Source organism: Hippopotamus amphibius, chromosome 11 (genome assembly GCF_030028045.1).
Source record: "Hippopotamus amphibius kiboko isolate mHipAmp2 chromosome 11, mHipAmp2.hap2, whole genome shotgun sequence".
Taxonomy (NCBI): domain Eukaryota; kingdom Metazoa; phylum Chordata; class Mammalia; order Artiodactyla; family Hippopotamidae; genus Hippopotamus; species Hippopotamus amphibius.
Genome location: NC_080196.1, coordinates 74,044,065 through 74,056,810, shown reverse-complemented (window position 1 = coordinate 74,056,810; position 12,746 = coordinate 74,044,065). Strand labels below are relative to the sequence as shown.

The 12,746-nt window shown below is 47.1% G+C and overlaps 1 protein-coding gene across 5 annotated transcripts in view; it reads right to left on the bottom strand.

Moving 5' to 3' along the window:
- The window catches only part of ANKRD29 (ankyrin repeat domain 29), a 42,471-nt gene extending 31,147 nt beyond the window's left edge, over positions 1-11,324 (bottom strand). For 4 of the 5 annotated variants that reach the window (XM_057698313.1, XM_057698311.1, XM_057698314.1 and 1 more), the window contains exons 1-2: positions 11,229-11,324; positions 862-972 (exon numbers count right to left, since the gene is read on the bottom strand). In XM_057698313.1, coding sequence (XP_057554296.1) covers positions 862-972; positions 11,229-11,249 — 132 coding nt within the window. In that variant the 5' untranslated portion in view covers positions 11,250-11,324. Of the gene's footprint in view, positions 1-861; positions 973-2,165; positions 2,390-11,228 lie in introns of all 5 variants that reach the window. The other variant, XM_057698315.1, reaches the window with a different exon arrangement.
- Positions 11,325-12,746: the final 1,422 nt, after the last annotated feature.

Below are 12,746 nucleotides of genomic sequence, written 5' to 3'. Positions count from 1 at the left end.
CCACTGGCCAAACCCTACTGGAGGCCAGAGGGAAGCAAAGTCCCCTGGGGCAGGCCAGACAGCTCTGACTCTGGGACACAGAGCAAGCTGGAGAAAGTTAAGGTGGGGTCTGGAGGTGCATGCCAAGTTCTCCCGCACCGATGCCCTCCCCGGGTGGGGGGGGCACGTAGAGCAAACTTTGATACCTCACTTGAGCTGGTGGCTGATGTCACCTACCAAATGTGTGCAATAAAAGCTGGAAATGACACACCCTATTTTCAGGAAAACAAGAAGGCTCCTGTGAAAACATTTCTATTTAATCCCTAAAATCAAAACATCTCCTCTCTCTCCTCATCTGAGGTCCTCTTAGTCCCCAGACATGCCGTCCTGAGAACAGAGAAATCACTGCCGCTAGCTGAGGAGGGAAGGGTGATGCCTGCTGGGCGGGAGGCCCTGTTTTTAGTTCCCCTCCATCGCCGATGAGTGCACTGATGACTGCAGAGGTAATGAAGGGATAAGAGGCCAGGTGGAGGCTTCCATCTCTTAGTGAAAAAAAAAAACCCGACTCCCACATCTGCGGCAGCCCCCTTCTGCTCTGAATCACCTCCCCCTTTTCTCCTCCGACTTGGCCAGCTCTGATGCTCAGTGACGTGTCTCTTCCCCCACTGCAGCCCCTCTGTTTTATGCAGGGAATGGCTTCCCCCCTATGTTTTGAAGTTCCCCACAGGAGTCAACACTTTGGACTTTTTGAAAGGATGAAGCAAGCAAACACATGAAAAAAGCGACAAGCACTGTGAAGGGGAGGGTATTCAGCAGGGGAAGGGTATCCAGCAGGGGCCGGCGAGCTCCCGGCACGCGTGTACCGCATGGACCGGTCCGTACACTGTCCCTGCAGTCCACGTCCACGCGGCCGCTGTTCAGCAGCAGCCGGAGCAGAGCCAGGTTGCCCCTCCTCGCCGCCCAGAACGCCGCGTTGGCAAGCGGGGTTTCCTTCTGCGGAAGCAAGATGAAACAGGATCTTAAAACCGACCTTTGTTAACGTGACCACGTCTACGCAAATACACGCTACCATTCACAGGGGAGACTTTCCAGATGTGTCTGATCATTTGAAAGGTTGCTCCTCCGGCAACGGGTGATTGTGGCACACTTGGTTACTGGATCTGCATACCCGAGCCATGGGGCTGTGATGAAGAGCCGTGTTGTTGACTACACAGCACTATTAATACCCTATTTCCCACCAATGTCCTCGCTTTCCTGCCTCCGTGTCTTTGTTCACAGTTTCCTTTTGGTTTGAAATGAATTTTCCCCCATCTTTCAAGGCCAAGGTCCTGCTTAAATGCTATTTCCTCCCTGAAGTATTCCCATATCTCTCTTTGCCTGTAAGCAGAGGGAAATCTCTCCCAATTCTGGGTTTATCAGCACCTTTTTTGTGCCCTCAATATTTTCTACCTGATTCCACCTGCCTGGGTAAATGCCTCACTTTCCCTCCACTGAATTTTCTTTGTGGAACTTGCCAGAGGTTTCTGTTGAGCACAAGGTACTCTGGGCAGAAAATGTTGCTACGCGTCCTCAGGTGGATCCTTCACTCCACTGCTGGGTCATTTTATAGCTGCTAAGTTAACGCTGGAACCACAACTATGGAAGGAATAGAGCTGGAGAAGTTCTCCAGAATCAGAGCGGCAGAGTTGACTGCAGTACAACCACCCTCTCTAAAACAGATTGATGTGAATTTGCAGAGAACCCATGGTGGGGGATGGAAGGACAGACAGAACCAGACCGCTCTAGGTTTCAACCTCAGCCCTGGACAACAGACTGGGCCCTGGTGAGTCCTGGTTTCCCCTTGCTTAGATGGAGAACACATTACTTGCCTTGAAGTTTATGGTAAAAATTAAATGATGCAGGCGAATAGAGTGTCCAGCACATCCTACACCCTTACAAATGCTCGTTTCCTTCCTTCTGTCCACTTTCTTTACAAAGTTGGAATCAACAGGCAAAATTAAACTCAGAGCATTGGTACTAATAAAGAATCCTGCTGACCTCACGAAATTTTCTAGTACTCAAATTGTTTCACAAAAAGACTTTTTTGGGGTGGGCTTAAAGCACGTATCTGACCCAGAAGGTCTTTTACGCAATATGTCTTCTAAGTAAATCTATCGGTAAGGTATTACAGACAATACCTAACTCACCAACACGAAGTTAAAAAGAAAAGACTGACAATTTCAGCTGCTCCGTGGAGCCATCACGGGTGAAAGTCCAGTGGCAGCAGGGCGGTGGCAGCATCTGTGGCTGTGAGGACCTCCTTTCAGAAGCCCTTCAGCACACACACCACTTCGTGTTCTTGTGCACGGCGAAGAGAGCGTGGCGAAGTGGGGAGTGGTAAGCAGACTGCAAACATGCTTGGGATGCTTTCCTGGCTCAGTCAGGAGGGAAAAAATCACCTTAAATTCCAGGTGAACAATTTGCTTCCCGTGAAGGTGTAAGTTTTACTGCCCAGGAGTTTTCACACCCGGTGTTTGTGGCTTTTGCACCAGGCTGGGTCCGATGTTACCCAGCTGTTAGTAGGCAGGTGAAGCAATGGTAAGGCTGGTTTGACTTGTACAATAAATCATGAAACAATGCCCCTTTAATAGAGAGATTGCACAAGGCCAAGATGAAGTTTGGGGGGGGTGAATCAGGAAGAGAATTTAATATGCAACATGGAACAGCTCTGTTGGCTTTTCTGGAAACATGAAAACTTGAGAGTAATAAACTGCAAATCATTTTCAGTGATTTTGTTTCACTTTAACCCCAAATGCCTTTCAAAAACCATCTGCAAACCACAAACTTCTATTGTCACAACAAGCTTTCCAGCCAGGAGCCTCTCCTGCCTTTAGGATGGCCTTGGGGATTCCTCTCCTGCACAGGCTAGACATCATGGTTTCCCACAAGGCTCTAGAAACTGTTTTGGGAAAAGGTGTAAATCTTTCATTTTCCCGCCAGGGCTTGATTTACTGGGAGGTGGAGGCATGAAAGAATAATCAATCTAGGGTAAGAGAGAGCTGAGTTCAAGTCCTGGTCCTGCTACTTTCCAGTTCTCTGACCTTGGGCAGGTTACTTAATTTCTCTCTGCCCCAGGAAAATGAGAATCATATGAATAGTGGTAGTATAGTCACTATCCTTGGGGGATTGGTTCCAGGACCCCCTGCAGATACCAAAATCTGTGGATGCTCAAGTCTCATAAATTGGCATTGTACTTGCATATAACCTACACATATCCTCCCATATGCTTTTTTTTTTAAGTAGTGAGTAACCAATGCTTATTGGATTTACAGTTTATCTTTTAAGTAGCTTGTCATTTTTTTTTTTTTTTCCCTCTTGGATGCATGTTTTTTTTTTAAGAACTTTTATTGAGGTATAATTGACATACAGTAAACTGTATATATTTAAAGTGTCCTCCCATATACTTTAAATCATCTCTAGGTTACTTATGATACCTTATACAATGTAAATGCTATGTAAATAGTTGCCAGTGCCAGGCAAATCCAAGTTCTCCTTTTTGGAACTTCCTGGAATTTTTGTTTCTGGGTATTTTTGACCTGTGGTTGAACCGGCAGATGCAGAACCTGCAGACACAGACGGTCGACTGTATCTCTATCATGGATTGTTAGAGGATAAATGAGGTAATACGTGCAAATGCACTGTGACAGTAAACACTCAAGAGATGCAAGCTCTAAATGCACAGTCCTCACAGCCCTTTAAAATGCTGTCCAGAAGAATTAATTTGCTTGGTCACTGGCACGTGCCTGGGACAGTGGCACTGGGCTAGGACTACAGGTACCAGTCAACCTTGATCTCTGCTCCAATTGCTTTATGGACCAGTAGGAAACGAGTATCCCAGGCACACAGGGTGCTGATGCAAGGACATGGGGGCATCCTGGGAACCATCACTAGCTCGGAAGGGTTGGAGTGAAGGATGTTGGGGGAGAGGGCAGGAGATGCCATAGAGCAGGTAGTCAGGGCCACATCCTTGCTATGCCATGTGATGGAGCTTGGACTTTTTCCGGTGGGACTAGGGAGTCAAGGAAGGGTTTTAAGGTGGGGAGAGACCACCAGTTTGCATTTTAGAAGGTCCTGTGGCAGCCTCAGGAAGAACGAACTAAGGACTGGAGCCAGACTGAGAATGCTGTCTACAAGGTAACGAGGCAGTGCACAGACAGGGAAGAGACGGTGAGCTGAGATAGTGGGGATGGTAGGATGAGACAGACAGGAGAAAGTTTAAGGAGCTAATCGGAACAGTCTTGGACTGTGACTGTCTGAGCAGGAGTGGAGGGAGACGGAGCCTGGCAGATGTGGTGCCACTCATGAATGTGGAAAATACAGTTTGAAGGGCAGATTATGGGAAAAAAAGTCATGAGTTCAGCTTTGAACATGCCAAGTTTTAGGTGCCTACAGGGCACCTATGTGGAAACGTCTGGCAAAGCAATGGGTGAGTTCTATCACACCGCGGCAGACACATTTACTGGCGGGCAGGCGTCCTGAGCTAATACTTAGCAAGGGCTCACTCCGTCCTAGTGCCACATGCTCCGCAGAGGCTAGCTCATTTACTGCTCATCACAGCTCGCTGAAGTGGGTACATTACTACCCCACTGCTCAGATGACGTAAGTGAGAAGCGAGAGGCGACAAGGCAGACTTCAGCCCCAGGCAGTCTGGTGCCTGAGGCTGGGCTTTCAGCCATCCCCCTGTCCTGCCTCCTGTGGCATTCTCCTCCTGAGACAGCAAGGAAAAGGCAGCGTGGACCCCAGTGACCTCCTTTCTACCCTCGTTCCAAGCTCCTCTTCTGCCAAGATGGAAAGTCCCCCAACTTTCTTTCTCTTTGGGGTCTACAGGCCACATTGCCTGGTTAACTTCCAAACCTCCTCTGGGTACAATCTGCACATAATCATAAAATGCTGCTTATAAAGTGCAGCTCTTTCGCCTTTAAAGGAGCTGATGCACGTGAAAATGCTTCTCACAAATCCAAAGGTACTTCACCAGTCGGGCAATTACTATTTAACCTCTTTCTTGGATTTTTTGGGTCTCTGCAATCAGGCTATCGGTTGTGACATCATGAGTTAACAGCAACGACAGCCTACGCTGGGTTCTTGCTCTGTGTCAAGCAGTGTGCTGAGCGCTCTCACTGCGCTAACGCTTTTAATTCCCAAAACAACCCCACGAGGCAGGTGTTACTGTTCCCATTTTTAAGATGAGGAAACTGAGGCACAGAAGTGACTTACTCAAGGTCATGCAGCTAGGAAGTGACAGAGCCAGGATCCAAACTCCAGTCTGTTTGGGTCTAGAGTCTGAGATCCTGTATCTTATATGTTGTGAGAAAACCTGAGTATAACCTTCCATATATGCCATCTTCTCTTCTCTTTTCTCTTCCCATTTACTGCCAGAGTTTTGGCTCACATCCTGCTCATTAGCACATTACCAGAAATTAAATACAGGAAGGAAGGGGAGAGAAGCACAGAGGGAAGCTGTTACTTGTACAGAACTGGAATTCTGATTAAAAGCTAAGAAGGGGTAGAGATCTAAACTATTGGTTTAAAAAAGGGTTGAGAATACCGTGGATTTCAAGTGTGTATAATTAATCCAGTCAAGAGAACATTAGCTTTGCTCAATGGTGAATTTCTCGGATGTTAGAAGCCGCATTAAATACGGGGATAAGGAGGGTTGAGAGACCACGAGCAGAAGGAGGTTTTTGAGATGTCACCGTTGCGCTCTGTGCTAAACGGCTAAAATGTACAGAATTGCTTAATAAACATTAACTTAGCATTTAACCCTGTTGTAAGTATCATTACACTTCTATAAGTGATAGGAAACTGAAGAGAGAAAGTAAGTGATTTATTTGCCCAGGCATTCTGCCTTAGAGGTAGGCCTGTATAACACTGTGTAACACTGGCATCTCCAAACTCAAAACTCAAGAGCATGTTTAAAATCTGTTTAACACATGTATGTTCAGAATAGGCCAATCAATAGAGGTAGGAAGTAGTTTAGCAGTTTTCTGAAATGAGGATGTTTGGAGGAATACAGAGTGACTGCTAATAGGTATGTGGTTTGTTTCTGGGGTGATTAAAATATTCTAAAATAGATTATGCTCATGATTGCACAACTCTTAGCTCATGGTTGCTAGAAACCACTGAAACAAACACTTGAACTGGGTGAATTACATGGTATGTGATCCGTATTTCAATAAAGCTGTTAAAAAAACACACGTGGCTTTGTTAATTTATCTTCCTGTGGCTCATCCAAATAACTTCAGCTGATTGATGAACTAGAGCTGATTTTGAGATAATTTACATACTTTCAGAACAAGGATGGAACATACACGTTCCTGTATGTCTGGCCAAGGCATAAGCAATTTCTATCACCAAGATGAAACCTGGTATTGAGATGCTTTATCCTGTTGGGTAAGACATGCTCAGAAAAGACCCAGTTATTATTCTTTATCTAGTGATGTTTCCTCTGGCATGGTGACCTCCCTCATTGGGTTAGGGTGTAAACCCCCAAATTGTGCCAGCCTTTTGGCAACCTCAGCCCTGGAGAATAAGTCCTGAGTAGTTGCCATAGCTGTTATAAAGACAAAAGTCAACGTACTGGGGCTTCCCTGGTGGTGCAGTGGTTAAGAATCCGCCTGCCAATGCAGGGGACATGGGTTTGATTCCTGCCCCAGGAAGATACCACCTGCCGTGGAGCAACTAAACCCACCAGCCACAACTACTGAGCCCATGCACTGCAACTACTGAAGCCCATGGGCCTGTGCTCCGCAACAAAAGAAGCCAACACAATAAGAAACCCGCGCATTGCAAGGAAGTGTAGCCCTGGCTCACCACAACTAGAGAAAGCCCACGCATAGCAACGAAGACCCAATGCAGCCAAAAAATAAGTAAATAAATAAATCTTAAAAAAAAAGTCAATGTACTGAAATCCACGAGCTTTATTCCACACATAAAAAAAGACTCAGACCTGCACTCTGAGTTTGCTTTTACTTTAAAAACAATTCCAACAAACATGTGTCTCTTTTCCCAACCAGAACAAATTAGGAGTTGACAACAGCGAAAGAGGAAGTTTACTGGAGGCAAAGCTCTACCAGCGAGAGGGGACTGCTGACAGCATAATGGAGAAAGGATAGAAAGGGTGTCCACGTGGTTCAGAAGCAAATAGCCCTACAAGTGGTGACTCTGAGTCATGGAGAAGAAGCTAAACTGTGGTTTCAAATGCTCTGTTTATCGTTCCACAGACTCAGCCAACAATGCTGGGTCTTTTCAATGCAGGCCTTGGAGTCCCAGGGCCTGTGAACCTTTCAGCCGCCTATGAAAATGAAACAGTTAATCTATGGCTCCAAAACCAACGTTAATGAAAACTTCACTCACTATCTACAAAATATAACATGTTGTGAACTTTACTAATTGCTAAAATTGGTGTTCATAAAATATCACTGACACATGAATATAATCTGCAGGTCTGATTTTCTTACTGTATAAGAATTACTAAATTGCAGAAAAGTCGTGGACAAATGTAAATTAAATGTTATTTGTTGCTAAATCATTTTAAAAGCAATAGCATACAAATCCTTCCAAAAATGTACAATAAAAGTGCTTGTGGGATCTTAGTTCCCCAAACAGGGATCGAACCTGGGCTCCTGGTAGTGAAAGTGCTGAGTCCTAACCACTGGACTGCCAGGGAATTCCCAAAAGTCGCTATTCTTTTCAATGGGCTGATGTGAGCTGGGGCTAGTGTAGGGTTAGTCACCCGACCTGTGACTCTCCTCCCCTCCCCCTGCCCCCTCAAGTCTTCCCTCTGTGCCTTTTGGAACTTGCTGGAAAATCAACCATCTTCCTCCTTCACCTAGCAGCTAGCAGCGAGCTTCCTGTCTCCCTGATGGAGGCTGGGCCTGATCCCACCCCAGCCCTAGGGTGGGGAATGGGGTCGGGCCCTCCTCATCTGGCTTCCAGACCCTGCCCTTCTCATCAGGCATACACATCTCTGCAGCTTCAAGACTCAGGCCATCCCACCTTCTCATCCTCTGCCTCCCTTCAAGGTAGGTGTCGCCTCCTAATCATTCTTCCTTCTTCATTGAAAATCTTGGCATCTTCCTTTCTGCCCATCCCAAATTCTGATCTCATCCTGCCCTTCACTTGACAAAACATCAATACCTCTGCCCCCCCACCTCCTGAGAACTTTAGCACTCAGCTCAGTCATCCCCTCCATGCCCAAGCCTTCTCAGCCCTCCCTGTTGTCATCTTAAAATACCTTTTATTGGGATATAATTTACATACTGTAAAATTCATTCTTTTAAAGCACATAATTCAGTGGTTTTTAGTTTAATCTCAAAGTTTCACAACCATCACCACTATTCAAGAACATTCCCATCAACTGAAAGAGAAACCTCGTATCTATTAACAATCACTCCCCATCACCCCTTTCCCCCCAGCCCCTGGCAACCAATAATCGACCTTCTGTCTGTATGGACTTGCCTATTCTGGACATTTCAGATAAATGGAACCATATAATACATGGTCTTTTGTGTCTGGTTTTTTGCACTTATAATGTTTTCAAGGTCCATCCATGTTGCCGCTGTATGAGAGCTCCATTCCTTCGGTTGTTGTGTGATAACCCGTCGTCTAGGTATACCATGGTATGGACTAGTGTTTGTGCCCTCCCCCCTCCAAGCTCCTGTGTTGAAGTCTGAACCCCCGATATGAAGATATCTGGAGGTGAGGCCTTTGGGAGGTAATTAAGTTTCGATTGGGTCATGAGGGTGGAGCTGCCATGGTGGGATTAGTGCCCTTAGAGGAAAAGGAAGACACTAGAGTTCCCTCTCTCCCCTATCTGAGGATTCAGCCAGAAGGTGGCTGTTTGCAAGCCAGGAAGATGGATCTCACGAGACACCAAACCTGCCAGCAGCTTGATTGTGGACTTTTAAGCCTCCAGCGCCGTGAGATATAAATCCCTGACAAACGTTGTCATTTCTCTTGCATATACACCTAGAAGCAGAAGTGCTGGGTAATATGGTAACTCCGTGGTTAATTCTGAAGAATGACCAGACTGTTTTCTATTATGGCTGCATCATTTTACGTTCCTACCGGCAACGTAACGAGGGTTCCAATTTCTCCATATCCTTGCCAACACTTGTCACTGTGTGTCTGGCTGACTGTAATCATCGTAATGGGTGTGAAGTGGTACCTCACTGTGGTTTTGATTTGCATTTCCCTGATGGCTAATGATATCAAATATCCTTTCAAGGGCTTATTGGCTATTTGTATACCTCCTTGGGAGAAACGTCTATTCAGATCCTTTGTCCGTTTTCAAACTGGGTTGTCTGTTTATTGTTGAGATGTCTATTGTCACTGAAAGATGCTCAGGAATCCCAGTGGTTAGGACTCTGCACTTTCACAACTGAGGGCCCAGGTTCAATCCTTGGTAGGGGAACTAAGATCCCACAAGCCGCGAGGCCCAGCCAAAAAAAATAACAATAATAAAAAATAAAGATGCTCAAGCCTCTGCCATTTTAGGGCAAACAAACCCTTGGCCAAGTCTGGATCCTTGCTGCAGCCACTGTTTCCTGCAGAATGTTTTGAAAGAGTTCTCTCCACTTGTGGTTTCCACCCACTCTCTTTTCAAGCTATTACAGTCTGGCTTCTGAATTCAACATTGCAATGAAACTGCTCTCAGCAAGGTCACCAGATCCTGTTTTGTTACTAAACTCAATGAGCACTTTTCGATTCTTAGCTTGTTTGATTTCTCTGTGGTATTTAACTCTGTGTCCCTCCCCACCTTTATCGAAAGACCAGAGATTCTTGGCTTAATGACAGCACATGCTTCTGATTCTTCTCATACATTTCTGTCTGCTCCTCCATTTTCTCAATGGGCTTCTCTTATTCTGCTCATTCTTAAGTCTTGTGCTTCTTCAACATTCTGTCCTCAGTCCTCTTATTTTCTACCTTTACATGATCTCACTGGGCAGTCACATTCATTCCCATGGGTTCAATGACCCCTTAGCTGCTCACTCCTAAATCTCATCTCTATCTCCTGCCTAGACCACCTTCCTGGGCTCCCAGTTTGTACATCTGTCTATCCAACAACTGTACTTAGACGCCCATCCATTCTTAAACTTTGTATGTCCCACACCAAATATTTTAACTTTATCTCTCTGGCCTTCCCTAACTGAGTGAATAACGTCAATTACCGAATTCTGCAGACTAAAACATTTTTTAAGTCACTCACATTTCTCTGCTTCCTTCTATTCTCAAAACCTGTGCCCTAGCCTGGTACCATTTAACAAGATGACCCCAACATTGTACTGGCTGGTCTCCCAGCTCCATTCTCTTCTCCAAACTGTAGCCAGAGATCTTTCCAACCTGCAAATCTCACCATGTCACTCCTCTACTTACATGAGCTACTGCAAGAGGTGGGATTACACTGGCTTGGAGCCAGACAGACCAGGGTTTCAGTCTGAACACCATTCACTCACTGGCTGCACGGCTGTGGGAGGAGTTATTTAACTTCTCCATATTTTAGTTTTATTTGTAAAAAAAAAAAAAAGGGGGGGGGAGGGAAGGGGGGGAACACACCAAAGTACCATTTCATGGGTCCTCCTGAGGATTCAGAAGATGCACCGTGATGCCCTTGGTTCAGAGTCGGGCTCAATACACTTTAACTACTATTTTTTATTAAAACCTTCAACAGAGGCAAATCAGTGAACCTCATCTTCATCCTAAACTGTGGGGGTTAAATGAATGACTTTAATAAACTCTTTGGACACTGAAGCCTGGTAATTAATTGCAGCTCCACTCTGCCCTGGTCACTCAGCTTCAGTGTCAAAAAAGTACTGTGGGGAGGAGGCTGGCGTTCGGGAAGGCGGACGCGGACCGGGAATCGGTGCCGCAGCCCGGGTCCCTGCGAAGCGCCGGCCCAGGGCTTCTTCCCCGCGCCCGCCCCCGCCGACTGTTACCCCGGCGACAGTCCCCGCGGCCCGGCTCACCGCACCTGCAGCCAGAACCTGCAGTCAGAAGTACCGACAGCCTTTCGGGCAAAGCCCGCAACCCCAGACCACCAACCACAGGGGCCACCCGGCCCGGTCGCTCCCTCCCGTCCTCCGCCGACCCCCGGGGCGGCGGCCACCCCACCCTGCGGGCCCGCGGCGGCTCCGGGCGGCGGAGGGTGCGGGCTCCGCCGCCGCAGGTCTACCGCCCGCCCGGCGCTCCCCGCTGGAGCCCGCGGCGCTCACCTTGAACGACATCCTGCACATGTCCGCGGCCGCCCCGCCGGGACCGGCGCGCTTCCGGCCGGGACGCCTGCCCTCACCCGCCCTCCCTCTCCCGCCGCCTTCCGCAAAGGGGCGGCCTCCGCGGCGCCGCGCGCTCCCGCTGCCGCAGACCCGGCAGGGGGGTGGGGGGGAGGGGAGAGGGGGAGGGGAGGGGAGGCGGGGGGGGAGGGGGGGGAGAAGGGAGGGGAGGGGGCTCACACAAGACCGCCCTCCGCGTACCTGCCACACACTCCCAAATCCGCACGCAGTGTGCACACTCTACACACACACAGGTTCACACACACTCACAACCTCACATCACTCTTCACACAGCGAGGCTCCCTCTCTCAGCCTCCAAACTGTACACCCCACACTTGTGCACACTCTCCAGGTTCCACACACACACACCCCTTTCCATGCTTGCGTCCACACAGCCACACGTCACACACACACCCTCTCATGCACACACTCCACGCACGTCCACATTCCTGTCCCTCTCTCTCTCTCTCACACACACACACACACACACAACTCTACACACACTGCGCAGTATCTACATTCCACACGCAGGTTTACACACAGTACATAATTCCACACTTACATCCATGTATACACACTACACACACATCCACACACAAATACACACACACACACACACATCCTCCAAAAAGGCATGGTCTGTATCAGATGACTCTCAACCTTCCTTACAGAACAAGAAACATGAGAAAAAATTCACCCATCATCCCAGCACTCTTTCAAGTGGCTATTTTCATTTTTATTTCTGTCCTTCTAGGTTTTCTTTTCTTTTTCTTCTTTTTCTTTAAGAATCTGGGTTCTTTTCCTTCTGTGGAAAAAGCTGGGAAACAAACCTTTTCATTGAATGAGTGGTAAGTGGTATTTTCCTTTTTGAAGGTGAAGGGCACAATTTCATATGTACACATATCCCTCTACCTTTTTATCACACCAGTCACCTCCTCCTCTTGGCCTTATCCTGCACACCTGCAGTATCTCAGGAGCTGTCCACTCCCTCGCACACACTGCCTGCTAATTGCCCAGGGTTGGTTTGAGGGGAGTTAAAAGTGGGAGAGTCACATTTTTTAAAATTAAAAAATATATTATTTTTAAAGTATAAAAATATTACACAGCCATAAAAAGGAACGAAATTGAGCTCTTTGTAGTGAGGTGGATGGACCTAGAATCTGTCATACAGAGTGAAGTAAATCAAAAAGAGAAAAACAAATACCATATGCTAATGCATATATAAGGAATCTAGAAAAACAGTACTGATGAACCTAGCAACAAGGCAGGAATAAAGATGCAGATGTAGAGAACGGACTTGAGGACACCAGGTGGGGGAAGGGGAGGCTGGGACATAGTGAGAGAGTAGCATTGATATATACATACTACCAAATGTAAAATAGATAGCTAGTGGGAAGCTGCTACAGAGCACAGGGAGATCAGCTTGGTGCTTTGTGAAGACCTAAAGGGGTGGGATAGGGA